The 12,315-nt window shown below is 41.1% G+C and overlaps 1 protein-coding gene across 1 annotated transcript in view; it reads left to right on the top strand.

Moving 5' to 3' along the window:
* Positions 1-12,315, top strand: part of Csmd2 (CUB and Sushi multiple domains 2) — a 519,739-nt gene that overhangs the window by 473,604 nt on the left and 33,820 nt on the right. Inside the window, exons 50-53 of the mRNA XM_048350831.1 lie at positions 1,526-1,711; positions 2,631-2,825; positions 3,889-4,062; positions 6,335-6,508. Coding sequence (XP_048206788.1) covers positions 1,526-1,711; positions 2,631-2,825; positions 3,889-4,062; positions 6,335-6,508 — 729 coding nt within the window. The remainder of the gene's footprint in view (positions 1-1,525; positions 1,712-2,630; positions 2,826-3,888; positions 4,063-6,334; positions 6,509-12,315) is intronic.

Below are 12,315 nucleotides of genomic sequence, written 5' to 3'. Positions count from 1 at the left end.
CCATGAAGTAAATTTTCTGAGTCTATAAATGTACGAAAATGTCATTCGTTTTGCCCTCACTCATGCTTGGTGAGTTGACAAGATAAAATTCTAGGTTATATATCATTTCACTCAGCAGTTTAAAGGCTTTGCTCCATTTTCTTCAAACACCCAGTATCACAGAAAGGCTCATCCTTCATGGCAATGACACATCTTTTTCTCTCTCTGGGGACTTGTGGGAATCTCTGTCTCTCTTTGGACTTCTGAAATTCCAACCAAGAGTGGTTCATTTTGTATCTCATTGGCTCCCTTTTGATCTGAAAACTTGTGTCTTTCTTCAGCCCTAGAGAATTTTCATTTATAATTACCCCATCCCATCTGCTTTCTCTGTTCTTCATCTCTGAAACTCTGAACAGTTAGATCTTCTGGACTGGCCCTCTATTTTCAGTCTTCACCCTGGGTTGTTTTTCTATATTCTTGAAATTTTCCTTTTACTTTTAATCAATATGTATTTGAGAAAACTTTTTAATTTTAAAGAGCTATTCCTTGTTCTCTTTTTAGCTGTGCTTTTTCAAAGCAATGTGTTCTTATTTAGCGCATCCCAAATGTCACCTTGACCGTACCAAATAAAAAGGTCTCATTTTAAAGATCTGTTTCCTATGTTAGATGTTTCTTATGGGGATGTTCCCCCTATTATTTACTCTCTGTCTCATTCATACTACATCTTTTCTTCCTATGTATGGTAACCTTTAATTGTTCTTATTTAAAAGTAATAGGTTGATTGTTTTTAGGGGGCAAGTGTGAGTTACCCCTTGTTATTTTATGTAAATATCTTTGTCCAGTAGGTCTTTCCCATGAGTAAGTTGAATGGAGGCCAGTGTCAGAAGTTCATGCTGGTAATCTCAGCTACCTGGAGGCAGAGATCAGGAGGATCACAGCCTACACAGAAAGTTTGTAAGACATAACTGGGACTGCATGCCTGTAATTCCAGCTATATAGAAAGCATTAACGAGGAGAATCACAGGGCAAACAAACCTTGGCTTAAATGTAAGACACTAACAGGCAGAAGGGACAGCTTTTAGGCTGAGAGACCTTAAATCCTAGGATTAAAAGACAACAACACCCATCATAGCATCCTTAGCTCCTTCAGAGGAATTCTAGATCCTCCCATTTATAGTAGAGAGAGAAAATCTTCATTTTCTTTGGAGAGTAGATACTTAAAAGTCTCTACACTCTACTTGTGTGAAAGATGGAAGAGTCTCACCCTGCGACTCTCTCCCAGGTATTTTGAGTTGTAGCCTTTTTTTTGCTTCATCCAATCCATCAACACACTCAGTCTTCGTTCCAGCTTCAGATTTGTCTGTGTTTAAATCTCTTCTGGTGGTCTTTCCATTTTCTTTCTTTTTTTTTTTTTGGTTGCTTTTCCATTTTATTGGCTTTTACTATAATTTCATGGGTACCTTAGGGGGAAAGGAAAGCTCACAGCTTGTTCTCAGAATACAATCTTGAACCTAAAACGCTTAGAACATCCTTTCTTCTTTTCTAGCTCTTTCCTGCGGCCTTCCTGATGCCCCCAAGAATGGAATCGTGTTTGGCAAAGAGTACACAGTGGGGACCAAGGCTGTATACAGCTGCAATGATGGCTACCATCTCCAGGCAGGTGCTGAGACCACCACAGAGTGTTTGGATACAGGCCTGTGGAGCAACCGCAACGTCCCCCCTCAGTGTGTCCGTGAGTCCTGGGGTGGCAGAAGTGGTACAAGCAGGGGGCGGGTAAGCAGCTGGAATGTGTCCTGCAAGGAGGGAAAAGCATGTTCACGAAGGTTATGGGACTTGGGAAGGGAGAGGGGCGGGTAGTGGTGTCAGGCAGCTTGAGTCTCCATGGAGAGTTACTCTCAACGGCATGGATAGACCATTGTACCCTGAGATGCTTCCATTAACCATGCTGGAGAAATGTGTACATGAAATGTGACCCTGGATCCCAAGACTGGGAATTGACAACTTTCAAACCATAGTTACCAGTCGGAGGCACCTTTGGGTCATCTTTAGAACAATGATACAACTTTTCGTTCTTGTTTGGACTACACTGTGTTTTCTTTTAAAAGTTCTTAGCCAGGCACCAATAGCTCACACCTATAATTCTAACTGCTCAGGAGGCTGAGATCCAGAGGATTATAGCTCAAATCCAGTCAAGCAGAACCATCCAAGAGGCTCCATCTCTAAAATAACCAGCAAAGATCAGGCTGGGGGCATGGCTCAAGTGGTAGAATGCCAGACAAAGGCAAAAAGCCTTAAGTTCAAACCTTAATGCAGACCAAAAATAAAAGCATTTTTAATCCTTTTTGGGTTCATAGTGTGATGAACCAGACAGGTCTATCTGATAAATATCTATCTGTTTAATCCCACATCTAAAAATCACCATTGACTGAGTATCATCTGCCTCCATTTTTGTTGATTATTTTTTGCAGATCTGTGCTCCCTAGTTTGCTAAACCCACTCCCCCCAATCATCGTTTTCATTGTTTACCAAACCTACCTAGGGACTGAAGCCTCTTATCATGGTTACTGCATTAGACCCTTCCAGTTCCTAGCCCAGGACTCTTGGAATGTCATCCGTAAGTTCACAGTCTTCCTTCCTTCTTGCTCCCCCAGCCGTCACCTGCCCGGATGTCAGCAGCATCAGCGTGGAGCATGGCCGGTGGAGGCTTATCTTTGAGACCCAGTACCAGTTCCAGGCCCAGCTGATGCTCATCTGTGACCCTGGCTACTACTACACTGGCCAAAGGGTTATCCGCTGTCAGGCCAATGGCAGGTGGAGCCTTGGAGACTCCATGCCCACCTGCCAAAGTAAGCCCGGGAGGGGCGAGTGGGCACATCAGCATGCACGGTGCAGCCTATCCGAACTAGGTTACATATGGGGTGAAGCACAGAGAAAGAGAAGAGGGCTCTCTCCAGGAATTGTAGGCTATCTCTTTTTGGACACTTGCTGAGAATTGGGAGATTAGAAAATGCCTATTCCTTGAACAAAGTGCTTCTTTGCATCTTTTAATCTCATTAAGAAATTGCCTTTTAATAAGTTATCCAGGTCAGCATGCACTGATGTATTTATTTGGTCCCAATTATATGTTAGATACTATTCGGGTACAGAGAAAAGATGGTGGCTCCTGCCTGCAGAGAGCTTACAGTCTATTGGAGAAAGAGATAAAGAAGGAATTCCCTTATGGTGTGTGATGATGAGACTTTGAAGAGGGGTGGACAGGAAGAATGAGGTCAGCACTGCAGACAAGCCCCTGTGTCTGTCTGCCTCTCTTCCACTATCAACTGTTTTATCTTTGGTTCTTTGATATAGTCTGAAAGCTCAGGGTTCCCAGAAAGCAAGCCAGAGACAGAGGTTCACTAGAGAGTGGGCCTGGGATCACAACCTGCAGAAGAAAATAGAAGCCTTGGGCCCCATAGGTGGAATTTCACAGTGTGTTACAGAGAGTAGCAGTCACCAGTGTGGTACGGCCCATGGCAATGTAGCCCCACTGGTCAGGCCTCAACTAACAGATCACTCAGAGGCCATCCTATGGTCTGTTGAGAACTGAAGCTGCCACTCAGGCTCAGCTATATAGGGCAAGATTGTTGGCATTGGCTGCCCTTGGCACTGGGGAGCATGTCTAAAACCATTGGAGATTTTTAGAAGGCATACACAGCTGGACTTTACCTCCAGAGATTGTGGATCATGCATCTCAGGAAGAGCCTGGGTTCTGGGGACCCCTGGGCTGAAATAGTCACAGTTCACATTGTCATACTAAGTTCCAGGAGCTCCAGGTTAAGCAGACCTTCTTTTATTACTATTTCTGCTCATCAGAAGCAGCCCATGGCCTCCTCTTGGGCTGGCTTACTGAGTATTTCCTGATCCTTGCAGTTATCTCCTGTGGAGAGCTCCCCGTGCCCCCCAGTGGACACCGCATCGGGACATTGTCTGTCTACGGGGCAACCGCCATCTTCTCCTGCAATTCTGGATACACACTGGTGGGCTCCAGGGTGCGGGAGTGCATGGCCAATGGGCTCTGGAGTGGCTCTGAAGTCCGCTGCCTTGGTGAGTACCCACCCTAGGACCCTCCTGCATGCCTTCAAACAGTAGCCTGTATCTACTCTTAAAAAGTTCTTACTCCAGGCACCAACTATCAGACACCCACCATGACTACAACCCAGAACCAGCTTCTCTTAGGGCATCCAAAATACTAAGACTTTCAAGTCTGAGGAGACAAACCTCTGAGAGGTTCTCATTATCTTAAGAATGACCAGAATTGACCCTGGCACCAATGGGTGCAACTCCGGCCTCCATCTTACAGAGACACAATCCCATAATGCATTTCAAATACTCTTTATAGTATAGTAGATGATTCTTTTAAGCTGGGTATTGGTGGCTCATACCTATAAATCTTAGCTTCTCAGGAGGCTGAGATCTGAGATTCAAAGCCAACCTGGGAAGAATACACCATGAGACACTTATCTCCAATTAGCCACCAAAGAGCCAGAAGTTTAGCTGTGATTTAAGTGATAGAGCACTAGCCTTAAGCAAAGAAGTTAAGGGGTAGGGCCCCAGGACCTGAGCTAAAGCCCCAATACCTGCACACCACACACACACACACACACACACACACACACACACACACACACCCCACACAAAATTATTTTAAATATGCATATATGATAGATGTCAATTATATATATATGTTATATATATTGATACACATCAATTTGTGTAATTTTTATAGATGCTGGTCAAATTTGCTTACTATAGATGCAATTGGCATTCACCTATACTAAGTAAATAACAGAAGCCTATAAGACAGTCTAACTCCCAGGGACAAAGTTTTACTTTCTTCAATGACTGATGCCCTCCTTTCCTTGGTCTTAGATTCTCTCTCCTCTTTGAAGCAGCAGCCTGATACTGACATTTCGTAGATGTGGTCTCCTGCCTGGGACCTCTCAAATCTAGAGTGTCTTAGCTGCACAAACCCAATAGAACAGATTGAGTGTTCTGCCCCTGGAGACCAATGCTACCCACCTAGGTCTCGGGCTTTTATTAAGGACACAGTCATAGAAGGAGGTCAGGAGCAAAGGACTACTAGGAATAGACCCTACCCAAATCATTTAGCAAAAACATTTACCGTAGTAAAGTAATTATGAGCTGGTATCAGTGGCTCACATCTGTAATCCTAACTACTTCAAAGGCTAAGATTATTGGGATAGAGAATAAAGGCTATCCCAGACAGAAAAAAAACACCTGAGAGACCCCTTCTCAGCCAAGAGCAGGACATGGTGGCGCACAGCTGTTACTCTAGGTACTAAGAAGTCTAACATAGGTAAATCCTGCCCCAGTGCACATGCAGTCAGGAAGCAAGTCCATGTCTGAAAAATAATCAAATATAATCAAATAATCAAAAATAACCAGCTCTGGAGGCATGGGGCAGCAGTAAGAGTACCTGCTTAGCAAAGCTCACAAAGTCTTGAATTCAAACTCTAGTACTACCAACAAAAAAAGGACGAATTTACATGGTTGTTCTTAGTACAAGTAAATTTTGATGGTTTTAAGTAGAGCATGATGCTTCCTATGAAATAGATATGCAGAACACTACTTGATTTGAAAAAGAAAGCAGTAGTTCCTGTGCTAGTTCTCTATCACTGTGAGAAAATACTTCAGACTATCAACTCACACACACACAAAAAGGTTTATTTTGGCTCCCAGTATCAGAGTTTTCAGTCCACAATCACTTGTCCCCATTATCTTTATGCCTATAGAGAGGTAGTATACCATGAACGAGCATGGAGCATTGAAGCCAAGAAGCAAATAGAGAGACAGAAAGTGGCCAAGGTTCCAGTGTTCCCTTTAAGAGAACACCCCCATGACCTCACTTCCTCCCACTAGGCCCCACCCCCTAAAAGTCCCACAACCTCCTCTTAGTACCACAGACTGGGGAAACAAGCTTTTAACTCATGGACCTTTGGAGAATTTATCCAAACCCCAGAAATCCCAGAGACCAGGAACAGTTATAACTCCCTACTTGCATACAAAGAAACTGAAAGTCAGAAGGGATGGCCAGTTGAGATGCAGTTTTGGGACTGGAGGTTGCTAAATCCTCAACACCATTTCTCCATTTATAAGATTCCTGAAGTCACTCCTAGATCACTACACTGAGGGAACATGGGGAAATGACAGATGCTGGAGGGGAGGGGCAGAGGGGACTTGGTCCTTTTCCCTCTGTCTATATCTCTTCCTGTTCTGACCAAGCTCTTTACCTCATTTTCTAGAAGCTCCTCCTGATTTGCTTTTTCCTCCCTTTCTCCATCTTTCTCCACCAAAGCTGGACACTGTGGGACTCCTGAGCCCATTGTTAATGGACACATCAACGGGGAGAACTACAACTACCGGGGCAGTGTGGTATACCAATGCAACGCTGGCTTCCGCCTCATCGGCATGTCTGTGCGCATCTGCCAGCAAGACCATCACTGGTCGGGCAAGACTCCTTTCTGTGTGCGTAAGTATGTCATCCACTCTCCTTAGTTGTGGGCTCAGCTCCAACATGGACTTTCTCCCTCTTGATTATGTTAGCTAGGGGTTTTGTATATTTGTTCATTTTTGTGGGGGGAGATGAAATAGTTACACCTGTTATTTTCAGGTCTCTACATCATTCATTACTGCTCTACAATTTATTATTTCCTTCCTTAGGGTTTCTTCTGTTTTACTTTTCTGTCCACTTTCTAGATTTTTGGATTGAGTAATTAATCTACCTATTTCCATTCATACTGATTTTTATAGATATATGTATTAGAAAGCATGAAATTTCTTCTGGCCAATGGTTTTAATTGTGTCTCATATTTCTAAAAATAAATATTTATTATTTATCAGAATGTCTATAGTTTTGATATCGTTTCCCTTCCACTTATGATATTTTTAATAGAAGGGTCTTTTTTAAAATTTCTAGGCAGAAGGGCCTTTTTGATACTTTGTATTATTTCCAACTTAATAGCATTGAATTCAATATTTCTACTTCATGAAATTTACTAATGATTTTTTTACCTAAAATTTAATTTGACCAATTAGCATGAATGTCCCATGTGCACCTGAAAACCAGGGATGGATGGATGGATAGACAGATAGATAGATTCATAAGATATGTGATTTATAAATCATGTTGCTTAAGTCCTTCATATTCTTACTTATCTTTTTCCCCATGTGACTTTGTTCCCAAAGATGTGTTTAAAGTTTCTTATCAGTGTGTTTCTATTTTTTCTTTGCATGTCTGTAGGTTCTAATGTATAAAGGCAGTTGCTATGTTCTTGGTGCACAGATATTCAAAAGTACTGTATCTCCATTGCAAATTGTCACTTTTAGCTTTGAAAGATGTCATCCTCATCATTTTTAGCTTTCCAACTTGAACAGTACTTTCTTGGTATTAAGCTTACAACTCCTACTCCCATCTTTTTCCTCTCATACCTTCAACCATCTGTTTAATGATGGATGAATTTCTTAAATTAAGTATGACTCTTATGTGCAGTAATAGATTTGGCATTACCTTATGAGCCAACTTGGAAATCTTCCTATTGGTAGGTTAAACTCATTTACATGCATTGACAGGTCTCACATGTTCAATCTTAATTATGTCATGTTTTATCTAATTATGTATAAAATGTTTATGGTATATCTTCCTATAACATGCTTTCATTGCCTTTTTATTATTGTATATTAATTGGACAAAGATATTTTATTGTGATATTACCACACCTATGTATAATATATCTTATCAAATTCACCATATCCTTTACTCTTTCTTATCCCCCACTTTTTTCTTTACCAGTTTCATTATGCTACTTTCTTTTTTTTTTTTTGCCAGTCCTGGGCCTTGGACTCAGGGCCTGAGCACTGTCCCTGGCTTCCTTTTTGCTCAAGGCTAGCGCTCTGCCACTTGAGCCACAGCGCCACTTCTGGCCGTTTTCTGTATATGTGGTGCTGGGGAATCGAACCCAGGGCCTCATGTATACGAGGCAGGCACTCTTGCCACTAGGCCATATCCCCAGCCCCTCATTATGCTACTTTCACACTTGTATATATAATATAATGTGTTCCTGTTCAGTCCTCATAATCCTGTCCTTTCCTCCTCACAGTCCCCCCCCCTTTTTTTTTTTTTTTGGCAATTCAGGGGTTTGAACTCAGGGACTCAACCCTTACTAGGCAGGTGCTCTACTGCTGGCTCACACCTCTATCCTTACTTTTGGCTGGTTATTTTTGAGATAGGTTCTGACTTCCTGCCCAAGTGCAAGCGTGACCCTGCTTTTCTCATTTAGGGTTCCTGTCATTGCTGAGATGACGGGCACATGCTACTGCATCGAGCTTCCCTCTGTTGAAATAGTCTTAAGACTTTTCTGCCCCAGCTGTGCTGAGACTGGCTTTCCTGAAACTGAAACCCTTTCAATCTCAGCCTCTCACACAGCTTGGGATATTGACATGAACCATTGTGCTCAGCTATGGATTAAGAATGGAACTCACAAACTTTTCTGCTCAAACTGGCCTCAAACTGCAATCCAAACTCAGCCTCTTAAGTAACCAATATTACATTCATAAATATGTGCCCTGACACATAACTTATAAAAGTCCCCATTTTTCAATCATGTTATTCTATTTTAGGTCTCAATTCTACATGTCATATACATGAAATATATCATATTCTACAATGTCATATCCATGTAATATTTATCCCCTCAGGTTTGTCTTATCTCACTGTGCATGATCTCCACTTCCATCCATTTTCTTGCAAATTAGATTTCATCCTTCTTTTGTTCTTAATAAATTTAAATTTTATTATAAAGGTGATGTACAGAAGGGTTACAGTTACATAACTAAGGTAATGAGTACATTTCTTTTTAAACATTGTTACCCCCTTCCTTATTTCCTTCTTTATTGCTGAACACTCCATTCTGTATGTACACCCCATTTTCTTTATCCATTCATCTGTTTTGAGGCACCTAGGCTGAATCCATAGCTTGTTTGTTGTGGATAGTACTGCAATAAACATGGGTGTATGAGTACATCTATTATATGTTGACTTACGTTCCTTTATCCAAAGGATATATGTCCAACTGTGATATACAAGATAATGTGGTAACCCTATTTTCAGGCATTTTTTGAAAAATGTACCTACTTATTTCCATGCTAACTTCACTAATTTACATTCTTTTACATCCTTGCCAGGATTTGCTTTTTTTTTTTCTTGATGGTAGTCTCTGACTGAGGTAACAAACTCTAGGTATCAGCCTGGGTTTGGTAGCTTCTGTATCCCAGCATTCTGGGAGATAGAGATTAGAAAGATTATTCTTTGCTTAGGCAAAAAGTTGGTGGAAGCCTATTTATCTCAATCAATAAGGCAGGTGTGATAGTGCATGCCTTCAATTCCAGCTATGTGAGATGCTATAGATAGAAGGATTGCAGTCCACAGTTAGTCCAGTCATAAATATAAAAAGATCCTACCTGAAAATTAACTAAAGCAAAAGAGAGAGGAGGTGACTCTGTAATTATTTTGATTTACATTTCCTTTATGACCACGAGTGTTGAACATGTATTCATGAGATTATTTGCCATTTGTTGTACTCCTTTCAAGAACTGTCTACTTCTTTTGCTTTTTAATTTTTTTAGTTCTTTATATAGTCTAGGTATTAGTACTTTGCCCACTGTTTAGTTGGCACAGGTTTTCTCCCATTCTGTAGGTTGTCTTTTCATTCTAGTAACTATTTCCTTTTCTATGCAAAAGCTTTTTAATTTGATGCAATACTGCTTTTCAATCCTTGTTATTGTTTCCTGAGCAATTAGAGTCCTATTCAGACTCTATCTTCAAATATGGCTCTATCTTCAAACGTTTTGCCTGTGTTTTTTTCAGATGAGAGACAGAGGAATATAGTTCCAGTCTTCTGTTAGTTTTCATAACACTATTTGTTAGAGACCTTTGCCCAACATGTAGTCTCTTGTAATCCCTAGTTTACTAAATATATGTGTGGATGTGTGTGTGTGTATATATATGTAGTTTATATGTGTTGATGGTAGGACCAATCAATAATCAATTTTGCCTTCACCTTAGAATATTCCCTTATTTGTATAGTAGAAGCCACTAGTATGGAAGCCTCTACTAGCCACAGGAGGTCTAGAGTCTTTGGGTCAGGCAGGTTCCCACTTGCTGCACAAGTCACCAAACTCTGCCCCCAGAGGCAGCAAGAATCCAAGCCTAGGGTGTTCCTCCAAAGCATTGGAATAGCAGAGCATTGAAGTCTGCAGTGACAGTAAAGAACTGAGAGACTCAGGCACTTATCCTACCAGTCTCAGTGCTTTTAGACCCAACCTAGCAATTCACCATTCTGTGGGAAGGAGGAAGTTAGGGGAGATCACGACATCCCTAGGCCCTGTACTCAGAACTCTCAACCCAGCTGGTAGCAGACACCTGCAGCCAGCATGCAACTCCAGGCCAAGCATTCTACCAGCCAGGGACTCAGCCTACTGTGTCCTATTGATCCTTAGACAATGGGACTTTCTCTAACCAGGGAGGGCAGGACCACTTACTGTTGTGCTCTTTATTCTCTAAGCCCATAACTGCTCAAGTCTTCTTGGCAGGTCCACATAAAAACTTTTCCCTCTCCACAACTGTTTCTTGTGACACACTGTACCAAAGTGTGCCATCACCTACTAAACTGCGATTCTTGAGTAGCTTTGTCTTAGATCATAAGTCTCTTGCTCAAGAGAGCACCTTTCTGTAACCCTCTAAGTTATAGAAAGCAAAAATCTTCTTTGTCTGATGCCATTCTACCGCACATGGGAAGTCACTGTTGCACCAAATCTATGCACTGGGCTTAAGGCTGACAGGAGGCATGTACTGTCTTCTAGCTTACTTTGCAGTGGTGTGTCAATTTCCCCTTCCTACGAGGAAGCCTATGCTAAAACTACAGACAGTTTCTTACTTTACCATTCTATTTCTCTATGCTTTTAGGTTGTCTTGTACCTATTTAAGTATGTCCAGTGCTCTGTGTTTTGAATGTAGTCCCTCCTTTGTTACTCTTGGCTTTTCATTCATGGAGCCATAATGCCCACCTGTAGCTTTTGTGTGTGTGCACATACACACACACACACACACACACACTCACACATGCACACACATATTCAGGGCCTTAGCTTTTTCACCCCAGTCTGATGTTACCAGTTAAGCCACAGCTCTACTTCCAGTTTTTTGCTAGTTAATTGGAGATAAGAGTCTCACAGGCTTTCCTGCCTGGCCTGGTTTCAAATCATGAACCTCAGTTCTCAGCCTCCTACACAGTTAAGATTACAGGCATGAGCCACTAGCTCTGGGGCTTGACTCTGCCTTTTTTCAAACATTTCTTTTGGCATTTAAAGCTTGGATCTTTTTCTTTTCACTTACTTTTATACTTGTAACACTGTAATGCCATATGCCCCCTGTTTCATTATTTAACCTTTTATTTCTAGTTTATCAATATTTAATAACATTCTTTGACTTTCACATATTGGCCAGACCACAATCCAGGAGCTTATTGAATGCTCTTTTACCCTTTCTCTTCCCCTTCCATTTTTAGTTGCAATATTTCTGCTTTGTCAGGACATGAGACATTTATTATCATAGTGTTTCCATATTATGCTTCTGTCCTTTTCCCTCACCTTTACCCTCCTAAATTTACACTTCAATATAACAAACATTCACAAATGTCGAAGTTTTCTCAATTATCTTTTAGTAGAGTCAGGATCAGTCTTTAATAGATTCTTCAGTAAGATCCTAATGTACCCCAATTTCTTGCTAGAGCACTTGCCTAACATGCTCAACAGCCTAGGTTTTAGTAGCCAGCACCACAAAATAAAAACCTGGAAGGACAACAGAATTGGATATAAAATCCTCAGGTCACAATTATTGCTGTAATTCTCTAAGGCACTCCTTTCATTTTATTTTGCTTTGTGTGTCTTCTTGTTTGGTCTCAGTATTATACCTATTTTGGGTGTGCAGTATAATGTTTGTATGTATACATGCAGCATAGTGAAATGGTTATAACCATCAAGCAAATGAACATATCCATCTTCTCACATACTTAGTAAGTTATTTGGTAGTTATCCAGAGTTCTTGGTTATTTTTTCTTGTTTTTTTCCCAAGAGCCTAATATTTTTACTGTCATGTGCCTCAGAGTTGACTTTTCTGAGACCATTTCCCAATATTCTGTGGATATTTGAATATGCAGACCTTTTCAGTGTTTTATTTCTAAAAAACGTTTCTCCTGTTGTAATTCTGTATTAATCCTGGTC

The sequence above is a fragment of the Perognathus longimembris genome, chromosome 7, assembly GCF_023159225.1.
Source record: "Perognathus longimembris pacificus isolate PPM17 chromosome 7, ASM2315922v1, whole genome shotgun sequence".
Classification (NCBI taxonomy): domain Eukaryota; kingdom Metazoa; phylum Chordata; class Mammalia; order Rodentia; family Heteromyidae; genus Perognathus; species Perognathus longimembris.
The sequence above is the reverse complement of the archived record's forward strand: the minus strand, read 5'-3'. Positions and strand labels throughout refer to the sequence as shown.